The sequence below is a fragment of the Eleutherodactylus coqui genome, chromosome 1 (assembly GCF_035609145.1).
Source record: "Eleutherodactylus coqui strain aEleCoq1 chromosome 1, aEleCoq1.hap1, whole genome shotgun sequence".
In the NCBI taxonomy this organism is placed as follows: domain Eukaryota; kingdom Metazoa; phylum Chordata; class Amphibia; order Anura; family Eleutherodactylidae; genus Eleutherodactylus; species Eleutherodactylus coqui.
Genome location: NC_089837.1, coordinates 771,666 through 785,284, shown reverse-complemented (window position 1 = coordinate 785,284; position 13,619 = coordinate 771,666). Strand labels below are relative to the sequence as shown.

The 13,619-nt window shown below is 45.0% G+C and overlaps 1 protein-coding gene across 2 annotated transcripts in view; it reads left to right on the top strand.

Annotated features, from left to right (window-relative positions):
* LOC136617946 (T-cell differentiation antigen CD6-like) overlaps nt 1-13,619 on the top strand; it is a 177,700-nt gene that overhangs the window by 41,126 nt on the left and 122,955 nt on the right. Inside the window, exons 2-6 of one of the 2 annotated variants that reach the window (XM_066594293.1) lie at nt 6,332-6,625; nt 7,891-7,959; nt 11,782-11,850; nt 12,033-12,155; nt 13,140-13,211. In XM_066594293.1, the coding sequence (XP_066450390.1) occupies nt 6,332-6,625; nt 7,891-7,959; nt 11,782-11,850; nt 12,033-12,155; nt 13,140-13,211 (627 nt within the window). The remainder of the gene's footprint in view (nt 1-6,331; nt 6,626-7,890; nt 7,960-11,781; nt 11,851-12,032; nt 12,156-13,139; nt 13,212-13,619) is intronic. The other variant, XM_066594292.1, reaches the window with a different exon arrangement.

Genomic DNA, 13,619 nt, shown 5'->3' with positions numbered 1-13,619 from the left:
GATAACATGTGTAACTGAGCAGGTGAAGTGATGTCATATATAGCTTTGATATATTGTGATGACATGCGTAACTGAGCGGGTGAAGTGATGTCATTCGTAGCTGTGATATATTGTGATGACATGTGTAACTGAGCAGGTGAAATGATATCATATGTAGCTGTGATACATTGTGATGTCATGTGTAACTGAGCAGGTGAAGTGATGTCATGCTTAGCTGTGATATATTGTGATGACATGTGTAACTGAGCAGGTGAAGTGATGTCATGCTTAGCTGTGATATATTGTGATGACATGTGTAACTGAACAGGTAAAGTGATGCGATGCATAGCTATGATATATCGTGATGACATGTGTAACTGAGCAGGGGAAGTGATGTCATACGTAGCTGTGACATATTGTGATGACGTGTAACTGAGCAGGTGAAGTGATGTCATGCTTAGCTGTGATATATTGTGATGACATGTGTAACTGAACAGGTAAAGTGATGCGATGCATAGCTATGATATATCGTGATGACATGTGTAACTGAGCAGGGGAAGTGATGTCATACGTAGCTGTGATGTATTGTGATGTCATGTGTAATTGAGCAGGTGAAGAGATGTCATACATAGCTGTGATATATTGCAATGTCATATGTGACTGAGCAGGTAAAGTGATGTCATTTGTAGCAGTGATATATTGTGACGCTGTTGTCACCTCTATTAGTTATTTCTCTCTGAGACCCCCGGCCTCCTCAGATGGTCATGTGATCCCATTTTTTAGTCAGTATCTCAGTCTGTGTGATGCTATTACATGGATCTACCACAGAGACTGCCTGCAGGGGGGCACCGACCTTCCTGTGACAGTTACTGATGATGATCACACAGGTGTAATAGAGGAGATCACACTTCATCCTTTGACTTGATACTTATGGGCCACAGATTCTACAGGTAACTAGAGAAGGTAATGATAATTAAACTGGCAACCAGGGAACAAGCAGAGACAGACAATAACTAAAAGACAAGAACAGGAGAAACCACCCAAACAGGGAACAAACCCAAACCAGGAGTCGGACACACAGGGGGCCAGACACACATTCTATGATTAATAGGGGGCCGGACACACATTCTATGAATAATAGGGGGCCGGACACACATTCTATGAATAATAGGGGGCCGGACACACATTCTATGAATAATAGGGGGCCGGACACACATTCTATGAATAATAGGGGGCCGGACACACATTGTATGATTAATAGGGGGCCGGACACACATTCTATGAATAATAGGGGGCCGGACACACATTGTATGATTAATAGGGGGCCGGACACACATTCTATGAATAATAGGGGGCCGGACACACATTCTATGAATAATAGGGGGCCGGACACACATTCTATGAATAATAGGGGGCCGGACACACATTCTATGATTAATAGGGGGCCGGACACACATTCTATGATTAATAGGGGGCCGGACACACATTCTATGATTAATAGGGGGCCGGACACACATTCTATGAATAATAGGGGGCCGGACACACATTGTATGATTAATAGGGGGCCGGACACACATTCTATGAATAATAGGGGGCCGGACACACATTCTATGAATAATAGGGGGCCGGACACACATTCTATGAATAATAGGGGGCCGGACACACATTCTATGATTAATAGGGGGCCGGACACACATTCTATGATTAATAGGGGGCCGGACACACATTCTATGATTAATAGGGGGCCAGACACACATTCTATGAATAATACGGGGCCGGACACACATTCTATGATTAATAGGGGGCCGGACACACATTCTATGAATAATAGGGGGCCGGACACACATTCTATGATTAATAGGGGGCCGGACACACATTCTATGATTAATAGGGGGCCGGACACACATTCTATGAATAATAGGGGGCCGGACACACATTCTATGATTAATAGGGGGCCGGACACACATTCTATGATTAATAGGGGGCCGGACACACATTCTATGAATAATAGGGGGCCGGACACACATTCTATGAATAATAGGGGGCCGGACACACATTCTATGATTAATAGGGGGCCGGACACACATTCTATGATTAATAGGGGGCTGGACACACATTCTATGATTAATAGGGGGCCGGACACACATTCTATGAATAATAGGGGGCCGGACACACATTCTATGAATAATAGGGGGCCGGACACACATTCTATGATTAATAGGGGGCCGGACACACATTCTATGAATAATAGGGGGCCGGACACACATTCTATGAATAATAGGGGGCCGGACACACATTCTATGATTAATAGGGGGCCGGACACACATTCTATGATTAATAGGGGGCCGGACACACATTCTATGAATAATAGGGGGCCGGACACACATTCTATGAATAATAGGGGGCCGGACACACATTCTATGAATAATAGGGGGCCGGACACACATTCTATGAATAATAGGGGGCCGGACACACATTCTATGAATAATAGGGGGCCGGACACACATTCTATGAATAATAGGGGGCCGGACACACATTCTATGATTAATAGGGGGCCGGACACACATTCTATGATTAATAGGGGGCCGGACACACATTCTATGATTAATAGGGGGCCGGACACACATTCTATGAATAATAGGGGGCCGGACACACATTCTATGATTAATAGGGGGCCGGACACAGAAGTGCTGGCAACCAAGGAACAATTAGAGACAGACAATAACTAAAAGACAAGGACAGTAGAAAACCAGACAAACAGACACAAACAGGGAACACACCCGAACCAGGGGCTGGACCCACAGGAGCTGGAAACACTGGGGGCCAAACACACAGGAGCTGGACATACAAAGGGCCAAAAACACACAGCAGCCAGACACACAGGAGTCGAACATATAGGGGGCGAGACACACATTCTGTGAGTCACAGGGGGCCGGACACACAGGGGGCTGAACATACAGGATCCGGACACACATGAGGTCGAACACACAGGTGACCGGACACACTGGAGGTCTACGCATGTGCGGTTGGTGGATTGGGATGCCACACGCACTCTCATTGATCAAGCTGATGTACTGCTAGCATGTGCCTCATTCATCACTATATGATTGCCGTTTATGCCGGCACACTCCTTCTGATGAAATCTGGTGCACCTAATTGTGGGAGGTGGGTTTTTAAATATGAGTCTGTGATTGGTATTTGTATTTTAATTAATGTAGGTATGTGTATTGTATTGTTAACTTGAGAAAGACCACTATAGATGGTCGAAACGTTGTTCCATCATGGAGGAAATACAGAGGCATCAGGCTTGATGTAATTTTACTTGCACTTTCTATGCTGCTCATGACTCTTCTATTTATCTAATCTCAGTATGTAGACGGTGCCTGATAAGCATCAGATGGGGGGCTGCACTGCAGGGAAGTGGCCTCCAGAGTGTTACAGCCAATCAGGCGAGGGGGACAGGGATGTTAAACTGTGTCTTTACTGAAGTGGCCCTTTAACTCTTTCCGGTGATCCAGCATCTGTCCATAGCTAGTGGGGCACTGTGAGAAGCCCAGCTAACGCAGTTCCCACACACTCAGCAAACCCCGGCACTAGCTGTTGTGGAGCCCAGCAGGTCTGAAGCCCTGAATGGAGGTGGCTGCTTTCTTCCAACATCAGGTAATAACTATGGACAGTTGGCTATGGACAAGGTCACACAGCAGGGGGCTCTTTGTGTATCATCTACAGTGGGGTCAGCCTGGATGACCATTGCATCCCTGTAGATTATTTTTCATGTTCCTTGCGGTTACTTCTCTGCCTTCCACTATTGCACATGTCCCCCCTCATGGTTTGAATACGCAATGAATTTATCTGCTTTGTGTCTCCCAGAACAGCCTGTCTTGCACCTCGTGGGATCTTACAATGATTAAATTACATTAATTTGAAGTAGATGACGAATTACACTTTTAGACCTTGATTACTTCTAGACTTTTTCTCAGACTTTAAACTCCAGCTTTTCTCCCTGGCTTTGGTTCCTTGCTTGTTTCTTTACTCCAACTCCTTGCTGCTGTTTCCTTCCACTGAACTTTCCTCTTCTTCGCTCTCTATCTCTCTTCTCTACCAACACTCCCAAATGATTTTCATTTGAGTACTCACACTTTGAATGTTCCTCTTCCCATCGCACTGGCTTTCTCCTTTGTTCCTCCCCAGCCTCTTTCTAGCTTGAGAATCATAGATCCTAGAATGGTAGCTTAGGAAGCGACCTCAAGGGTCATCTGGTCCATCTCCCTGCTCAGAGCAGGATTACTAAATCATCCCAGACAGATGTCTGTCCAGCCTCTGAAGACTTCCATTGAAGGAGAACTCCCCACCTCCTGTGGCAGCCTGTTTCACTCATTGATCCCCCTCACTGTCTAATATCTAATCTGTGTCTCCTCCCTTCCAGTTTCATCCCATTGCTTCTAGACTTTCCTTGTACAGATGAGAATAGAGCTGATCCCTCTGCACTGTGACAGCTCTTTAGATATTTGTAGGCAGCTATTAAGTCTCCTCTCAGCCTTCTCTTCTGCAAGCTAAACATTCCCAGATCCTTTAACCGTTCCTCATAGGACATGATTTGCAAACCGCTCACCATCTTGGTAATTCTTCTCTGAACTTGCTCCAGTTTGTCTGTCTTTTTTAAAGTGGGAGCCCAAAATTGGACCCAGTATTCCAGATGAGGTCTGACAAAGGAAGAGTAGAGGGGGATAATGACCTCACGTGATCTAGACTCTATGCTTCTCTTAATACATCCCAGAATTGTGTTTGCCTTTTTTGCTGCTGCATCACATTGTTGACTCATGTTCAGTCTCTGATCTATTAGTATACCCAAGTCTTTTTCACATGTGATGCTGCTTAGCCCAATTCCTCCCATTCTGTATGTGCTTTTTTCATTTTTCTTGCCCAGATGTAGGACTATGCATTTCTTCTTGTTAAATACCATTCTGTTAGTCGCCGACCACTGTGCAAGCTTTTCTAGATCTTTTTGAATCCTCTCTCTCTTCCTCAGTGTATTCTATCCCTTCTAGCTTTGTGTCGTCTGCAAATTTGATCAGTTTCCCCTCAATTTCCTCCTCCAGATCATTTATAACAATGTTGACCAACACTGGGCCTAGAACAGAGCCTTGTGGTCCCCACCTGATACATTCTTCCATTTGGATGTGCAGCCATTTATGACCACTCTTTGAGTACGATCACTTAGCCAGTTGTGAATCTACCTAACAGTTGCCTTGTCAATCCCAGATTTGGTCATTTTTTCAAAAAGTATGGTATGAGATACTTTGTCAGATGCTTTACTAAAGCCAAGATATACTATATCCACCGCATTTCCCTGATCAACCCAGTCAGTGATTCTGTCATAGAAGGAAATTAGATTTGTCTGGCATGACTTGTTTGTTACAAACCCATGCTGCTCTGGTTAATTACTCCATTCTCATCCAAGTACTTGCATACATGCTGTTTAATAATCTGTTCAAAGATCTTTTCCTGGTATAAAAGTCAGGCTCGCAGGCCTGTAGTTTCTTGGGTCCGCCTTCTTCACTTTTTTGAAGATAGGGACAACATTTGCCCGTTTCCAATCTTCTGAGACTTCTCCTGTTCTCTAGGAATTTTCACAGATTCAGGCGAGTGGTTCAGCAATTACCTCCGCTGCTTTCTTTAGTATCCTAGGATGTAATTCATCTGGACCTTGAGACTTGAATTCATGTAAGTTAGCTAAGTGTTCCCTCACCTTCTCTCTGCTTACAGATAGCCTGCATTCTTTTATTCCCCTAATAGCACAGGGAAGATCGTGAGCTTAGCTCGGTACATGGAAGACTGACTTAATTTCGCCCACTCACTACCTTTTATACTCCCCTCTTACTGACTCGCTTGCTCAATCCTAAAATAGGAAAAAACTCTCTATCCAATCCTTGAAGTGGCTAGGGGGTAATTGACAGGTGTGTGAGCATTTAAAGTCATACACACATATTTAAACACAATTAAAGGTATATACACATAATTACAAAAAGTGGCTATAACTGTGCTGTGGGACCCCAACTTTGGGGTACTACACATGCCGACAGATGATGTGGGGCTCAGCTTTATCAGCATTAAAAGAGTCTTATTTTGGAAGCGGGCCCATACAAGTATATGTAAATGAGGTAAACTGCAGCAGTAGTGAAGACTTTTTTTGGAAATGACCAGCAAGTAGGAAATAAGACTGTTCAGGAGGAGAACATACAGGGGTCATCTGTACAGGTGAGACGCTAGAGTATCATGACGCTGTTCTCTATGTCTCACAATAAAGGAATATCAGTTAGTCAATGGTATTCTCTTCTTCCCCACTCCATAGAAAATCGAGATGTGCGACTATCTGGAGGAGCAAACAACTGCTCAGGTCGTGTGGAAGTATATTTCAATGACTCGTGGGCAACAGTGTGTGATAGTCCCTGGTATGATGACGACTCTACTATGCTCTGCAAATTACTCGGATGTGGATCCTTCTGGAAGAAAACAAGATATGAGCACTCGCATATATATGCAGCTGTCATCTGCAGCGAAGGACAGGACTTCTGGGACTGTAACATCGATGACAAGAAACGTCACATTTGTATCCAGTCTCAGGCTCTAGGGCTGATATGTCAAGGTAAGGACTACCTGTCATCAGTGGAGGGTGCTCTGGTGGGAAGGTCTGGACCAACCTCCACATGTCAGGTAGTTAAGTAACCCTAGCTCATGGACCGTGAGTAGAAGACCTCTTCTCATGGAACCATATTCTGACCTGTAAGACTATGGTTGTGTTTCAGCACAAAGCTAGGAGGGATAGCTAACACTAGAGAAGAAAGAGAGGATTCAAAAAGATCTAGAAAAGCTTGAACAGTGGGCGGCGACTAACAGAATGGTATTTAACAAGGAGAAATGCAAAGTCCTACATGTGGACATAATAGGAGGAATTGGGCTAAGCAGCACATGTTAAAAAGACTTGGGTATACTAATAGATCATAGACTGAACATGAGTCAACAGTGTGATGCAGCAGCCAAAAAGGCAAACACAATTCTGGGATGTATTAAGAGAAGCATAGAGTCTAGATCACGTGAGGTCATTATCCCCCTCTACTCTTTCTTAGTCAGACCTCATCTGGAATACTGGGTCCAGTTCTGGGCACCCCACTTTATACAAGACATAGACAAACTGGAGCAAGTTCAGAGAAGAGTTACCAAGATGGTGAGCGGTCTGCAAATCATGTCCTATGAGGAACGGGTAAAGGATCTGGGCATGTTTAGCAGAAGAGAAGGCTGAGAGGAGACTTAATAGCAGTCTACAAATATCTGAAGGGCCGTCACAGTGCAGAGGGATCAGCCCTATTCTCATCTGTACAAGGAAAGTCTAGAAGCAATGGGATGAAACTGAAAGGGAGGAGACACAGATTAGATATTAGACAGTGAGGGGGATCAAATGAAAGGGAGGAGACACAGATTAGATATTAGATAGTGAGGGGGATCAATGAGTGGAACAGGCTGCCACGGGGGGTGGGGAGTTCTCCTTCAATGGAAGTCTTCAGAGGCCGGACATACATCTGTCTGGGATGATTTAGTGATCCTGCACTGAGCAGGGGGTTGGAACCAGTGACCCCGTAGGACCCGATGAGCCCATAGGGCCTGATGGCCATGGAATTCCCTTCCAGATGTCGCCTGGTGGGGTTAGGGGAGTGCTGACACAATGTGAATGGAGAGATTGATCATTTTATCAGCACAGGTCTTTCATCTTGCACATGGAGGACCCTCCATGGTCGTCTCCATGCTGCTGCCCATCGCACTTCTGAGCTTCCTCATGCGATTTCTGGGTCTCAGTGATTATTTTGTTTTTATATTTTCCCCTTGATAATTAATCTTTCCTTCCTTTACATTTAGCTGGTGTCATTAATGACTCCAAGGTGACCAAATCCAGGACAATCGCCAACATCAATGAGACTGCGCCAGGTAGGATGCCATTTATAGCTTCTTAGCTTCCTGGCTTCTTTAGCTGCAAATTAGATGCAAGACCAGACAGAGCAGAAAGTCCTCAGATATTGAGGGTTACATTTGGAACAGCCCAATGTGTTAGGAAAGAAGTTGAGACTTGACTGGTAGCTTGGGGTGCTAATGTGTTCTTCAGGGTGTGAGCTCTTCTGAAGGTGATCTGGGGTTTGGAGGGAATAGATCCTATGGATCCTGTAAGAAGATCGTCCGGTGACCACCAGTAGGATACCTACTTAGTACAAAGACCTCCTCACCACCAGTGAGGCCGCTCCATACCATTAGCAATGCTTGTGAAAAGTTACCAAAGATAATACAGGTATTAACCTACAATATAGCGGCGCTAGTATGGTCAAAAAGGCATCATTGTTGTATGGTCAACTCTCACATTGGATGTCCATACCAACAATGATATCTACAACATCGAGCTTGGTGTACCAGGAACATTTATTTACTACTTTTGCTGAAAAGACTGAGATTTCTGATAACTTTGGACTTAAAGTAAAAGTGTGTATATATATGTAAGTATGTATGTATATATATATAATTACAGGCAAAGTGTGAGTTCCAGCATTGTAAAGAACATCGTTAATGGGACGTCAAAGTATGAAATGATGATTATTTCAAACATTTCCCAGGCATTCTATGCAATCCCAAAAAAGGCAAAGCATAAAATACTCCTGGCAGCAGTGAACCAGCCCCCCAACACCACATTTGTTCCCTGCACCAAGACATGATTCCATCCTTCATCAACTTCTTCCAATGTCCCACAATCAAGCCCTCCTCCTCTGGGGGGCACTACTACAGTCGTGCAGTCAGTCACCACTGACATTGTCAGCCTGGGTCCCTACTGTCTCGCTCCTCCGCTGCACTCACACTGACAGACAGAGAGCACAGCGCCTGAAGGCTGCATGCAAGGCTGGATAGCTCCGGCTCTGTCAGCATGACGCTGCTGCTGCATAGTGTTGTGATGTGGGACCTCTTCTTCTGCTCCTCGCACTCGGTGCCCTTTGCACTGTCACCCATAAGACAAGGTCTGTGGTCTCTGGCTCTACTACATGTGAGCACTTCATCAATGCATTATTCTGATGGAGAGTGCCAGGCGGCTGTGTGCCTATTATTTTTTTCTCCCAAATTGTGGCAATTCTTTTAATCAAAAATTCTTTACTTTTTACTTTGTTTCATAATTCTTTGATGTTTTCCTGTAGGAATTCCCTAGGGAGAAATTATGACGATCACGTTTCAGTACACATTTTTTGCAGTCCTTTGATCCTAAACATGGTTGACATAGCTCACTTGGGAGGGAACGGTTGAGGAAGTAAGGGTGGCCGGGACCTTAGGAGGCAGTGATCATGATATCCTTGGATGTTGGATAACGAGGGGAGGAAGACCTGAGAAGACTCAGACCTCAAGGTTGGATTTCAGAAAGAGGGTAGGAAGAATCCAATGGCTGGATGTTCTTAAGGACAGAAATGTCCAAGAAGGTCGGGAAATATTGTGAAATGAGATTCTCAAAGCACAATCGTTACCAATCCCTAAAAGGAGGAAGAATGGGAAGCATTTAAAGAGACCAGGATGGATAAACACAGAACTTGTACACATGTTAAAGAGGAAGAAAATATGTTTATTAAATGGGAAGAGGGGGAATATCTAAAGAAGAATATAATGGGGTCTGCAGAAACTGTAGGGCAAGTGTCAGAAAAGAGAAAGCTGATAATGAATGGAGGCTTGTAACAGAGGCCAAAAGCAATCAAAAAGGATTTGGGAGTCAAAAGCAAAAGAGAAGTCAAGGATGCTATTGGATGCTTATAAGATGGAAATAGTGAATTGGTTAAGAAGGATGTTGAGAAGGACGAACTTTTAAATTTGTATTTTGTATCTGTTTTCTCTCAGAAAGTAGATGGAACATCAACTGATCTTCCCTGTGCTATTGGGGGAAAAAAAGAATACAGGCTATATATAAGCAGAGAGATGGCGAGGGAACACTTCGCTAACTTACATGAATCCAAGTCTCAAGGTCCAGAGGAATTACATCCTAGGATACTAAAGGAAGCAGCGGAGGTAATTGCTGAACCACTCGCCATAATCTGTGACAATTCCGGAGAACAGGAGAAGTCCCAGAAGATTGGAAAAGGGCAAATGTTGTCCTTATTGTCAAAAAAGGGAAGAAGATGGATCCAGGAAACTACAGCATTTGACAAAGTATCTCATACAATACTTATTGAAAAAATGACCAAATCTGGCATTGACAGGGCAACTGTTAGGTGGATTCACAACTGTCTGAGTGATCGTACTCAAAGAGTGGTCATAAATGGCTGCACATCCCAGTGGAAGAATGTATCAAGTGGGAACCACAAGGCTCTGTCCTAGGCCCAGTGTTGGTCAACATTGTTATAAATGATCTGGAGGAGGGAATTGTGGGAAACTGAGCAAACTGATGACACAAAGCTAGGAGGGATATGAATAAGCAAAAAAGAGAAATATGAGCTCACCTCACCAGCAGTATCTTCCAATGTTTGCAGGGAGATCTGAATTTCAACGGGAGCTCCGTCCTCAAACAGCCGGCGGCAGACGGCTAAATTCCATATGAAGAAAAATAGAAGTGGAGAGGAGCTGCTACCGTTAAAAAAAAATTTTCAGACTTTATTGAATAAAAAGCATACAGCTCACAGGTCCACGCTGAACGCATTTCGGCTACAGTAGCCTTTGTCAACAGCCTTTGTCGCTAGGAGGGATAGCTAACACTAGGGAAGAGAGGGAGAGTATTCAAAAAGATCTAGAAAAGCTTGTACAGTGGGCGGCGACTAACAGAATGGTATCTAACAAGGAGAAATGCAAAGTCCTACAGCTGGGCAAGAAAAATGAAGAAAGCACATACAGAATGGGAGGAATTGGGCTAAGCAGCAGCACATGTGAAAAAGACTTGGGTATACTAATAGATCATAGACTGAACATGAGTCAACAATGTGATGCAGCAGCCAAAAAGGCAAACACAATTCTGGGATGTATTAAGAGAAGCCTAGAGTCTAGATCACGTGAGGTCATTATCCCCTCTACTCTTCCTTAGTCAGACCTCATCTGGAATACTGGGTCCAGTTCTGGGCACCCCACTTTATACAAGACTTAGACAAACTGGAGCAAGTTCAGAGAAGAGTTACCAAGGATTTGGGAATTTTTAGCAGAAGATAAGGCTGAGAGGAGACTTAATAGCTGTCTACAAATATCTGAAGGGCTGTCACAGTGCAAAGGGATCAGCCCTATTCTCATCTGCACAAGGAAAGACTAGAAGCAATGGAATGAAACTGAAATGGAGGAGACACAGATTAGATATTAGACAGGGAGGTGATCAATGAGTGGAACAGGTTGCCACGGGAGGTGGGGAGTTCTCCTTCAATGGAAGTCTTCGGAGGCCGGACAGACATCTGTCTGGGATAATTTAGTGATCCTGCACTGAGCAGGTTGGAACCAGTGACCCCGTAGGACCCGATGACCCCGTAGGACCCGATGAGCCCATAGGGCCTGATGGCCATGGAATTCTCTTCCAACTTTACCATTCTATGATTGAGTGTAGGGTAGTCCAGATGTCACCTGGTGGGGTTAGGAGAGCGCTGACACAATGTGAATGGAGAGGTTGATCATTTTATCAGCACAGGTCTTTTATCTTGCAGATGGAGGACCCTCCATGGTGGTCTCCATGCTGCTGCCCACCGCACTTCTGCTGCTCAGTGATTATTTTGTTTTTATGTTTTCCTTTTGATAATTGATCTTTGTTTCTTTTACATTTAGCTGGTGCCATTACTGACTCCAAGGTGACCGAATCCAGGACAATCGGCAACACCAATGAGACTGCGCCAGGTAGGAGGCCATTTATAGCTGCAGGACCAGACAGAGCAGAAAATCCTCAGATATTAAGTATGAATGATGCTGAAGATGATGATGGTATTGTAGTGAGGATATACTCCACCAATGACAGCGAGGCTTATAGGAGGGATGGATTGTACACTTCTTCATCTAACCGGGGGTGTTTTGTCTTGTAGACTTCCCCAAGGTCCACGTTGATTACCAGTTTTTGGTCATCGCCTGTGCTGCTCTTGCGGCTCTTCTCCTTGCCTCGGTCTTCATCTTTTCAGTGATCATCTTCAGACTGCAGAAACAGAAGAGTAAGGATGACGGATGGGTGGATTCATACAAGAATGAGCCGCTACCTGATGTAGTTACACAGTAGGGTTCAGCCAGTGGGGACGCGAGGATGTGGCGATGGCAGTCCGGCTCTGTTCACGCTCCCATCGCAGCTTCCCTTCATTATTTAGTAGAGCGTGCAGCGCTATTGTTTTCTGGTAAAATGATGGAAGCCGCTTTAGTCAGTGGTTTCCATCAGGCGCTTCTGGTTTCCGCCATTTGACAGATCGCCCGGTCTTTAACTGGAAATGGCCTTAAAGCTGTTTTCCTGCTGATCTAGCAGAATAACTCGTAAAGCAAGATTGAGCGTGAGAAGCGCGTGAGACGCGATGACGCACTTACATCCCAAATACATCACAATTGCGGGAAAAATTTCTGCTTTACTAGTGCAACAGTCCAAGTTTCTCGGACGGATATCGCACTGGCCGGGGTAAATACGCCCATACACGGGGTAAATACTCCCATACACTGGGTAAATACTCCCATACACAGGGTAAATACGCCCATACACAGGGTAAATACGCCCATACACGGGGTAAATACGCCCATACACAGGGTAAATACGCCCATACACGGGGTAAATACGCCCATTCACAGGGTAAATACGCCCATACACGGGGTAAATACGCCCATACACGGGGTAAATACGCCCATACACGGGGTAAATACGCCCATATACGGGATAAATACGCCCATACACAGGGTAAATACGCCCATACACGGGGTAAATACGCCCATACACAGGGTAAATACGCCCATACACAGGGTAAATACGCCCATACACGGGGTAAATACGCCCATACACAGGGTAAATACGCCCATACACATGCTCTTGGTGAGCTTTGCTAGTAAAGTCATCATGATTAGCTTAGTCTTCTGCGATCTTCTACTGCTTCCTGACTGCTGCAGAAACTCTTTTCCCACATGATTTACCTGACAAGTCCGTCCATTACTTTATATTACAGGAAAGTCCATACTAAATGCATCACTTCCCAGAAGCAACGGGCGCTGGACCCTGAGAGAGAGCAAGGAGCCAGGTGAGATGGGGAGGCTGATGTATCTGAGTGGGGGCGGACACAATCTATACGCCATCATTGTACCTACTACTGATACATCTCCAGCAACCTAGCCGGATATCACTCCCCGAAGCGCCACTTCCTCTTGTAACCAAGCTAGAGATGGTACCATAGGGTACTAGAGCCTTCATGCCCGCCTTTATCACATCTTGTATCCAAGCTAGAGGCGGTACAACAGGGTACTAGAGCCTCCATGCCCCCCGTATCACATCTTGTATCCAAGCTAGAGGCGGTACAACAGGGTACTAGAGCCTCCATGCCCACCCGTATCACATCTTGTATCCAAGCTAGAGGCGGTACAACAGGGTACTAGAGCCTCCATGCCTGCCTGTATCACATCTTGTATCCGAGCTATAGGTGGTAAACCAG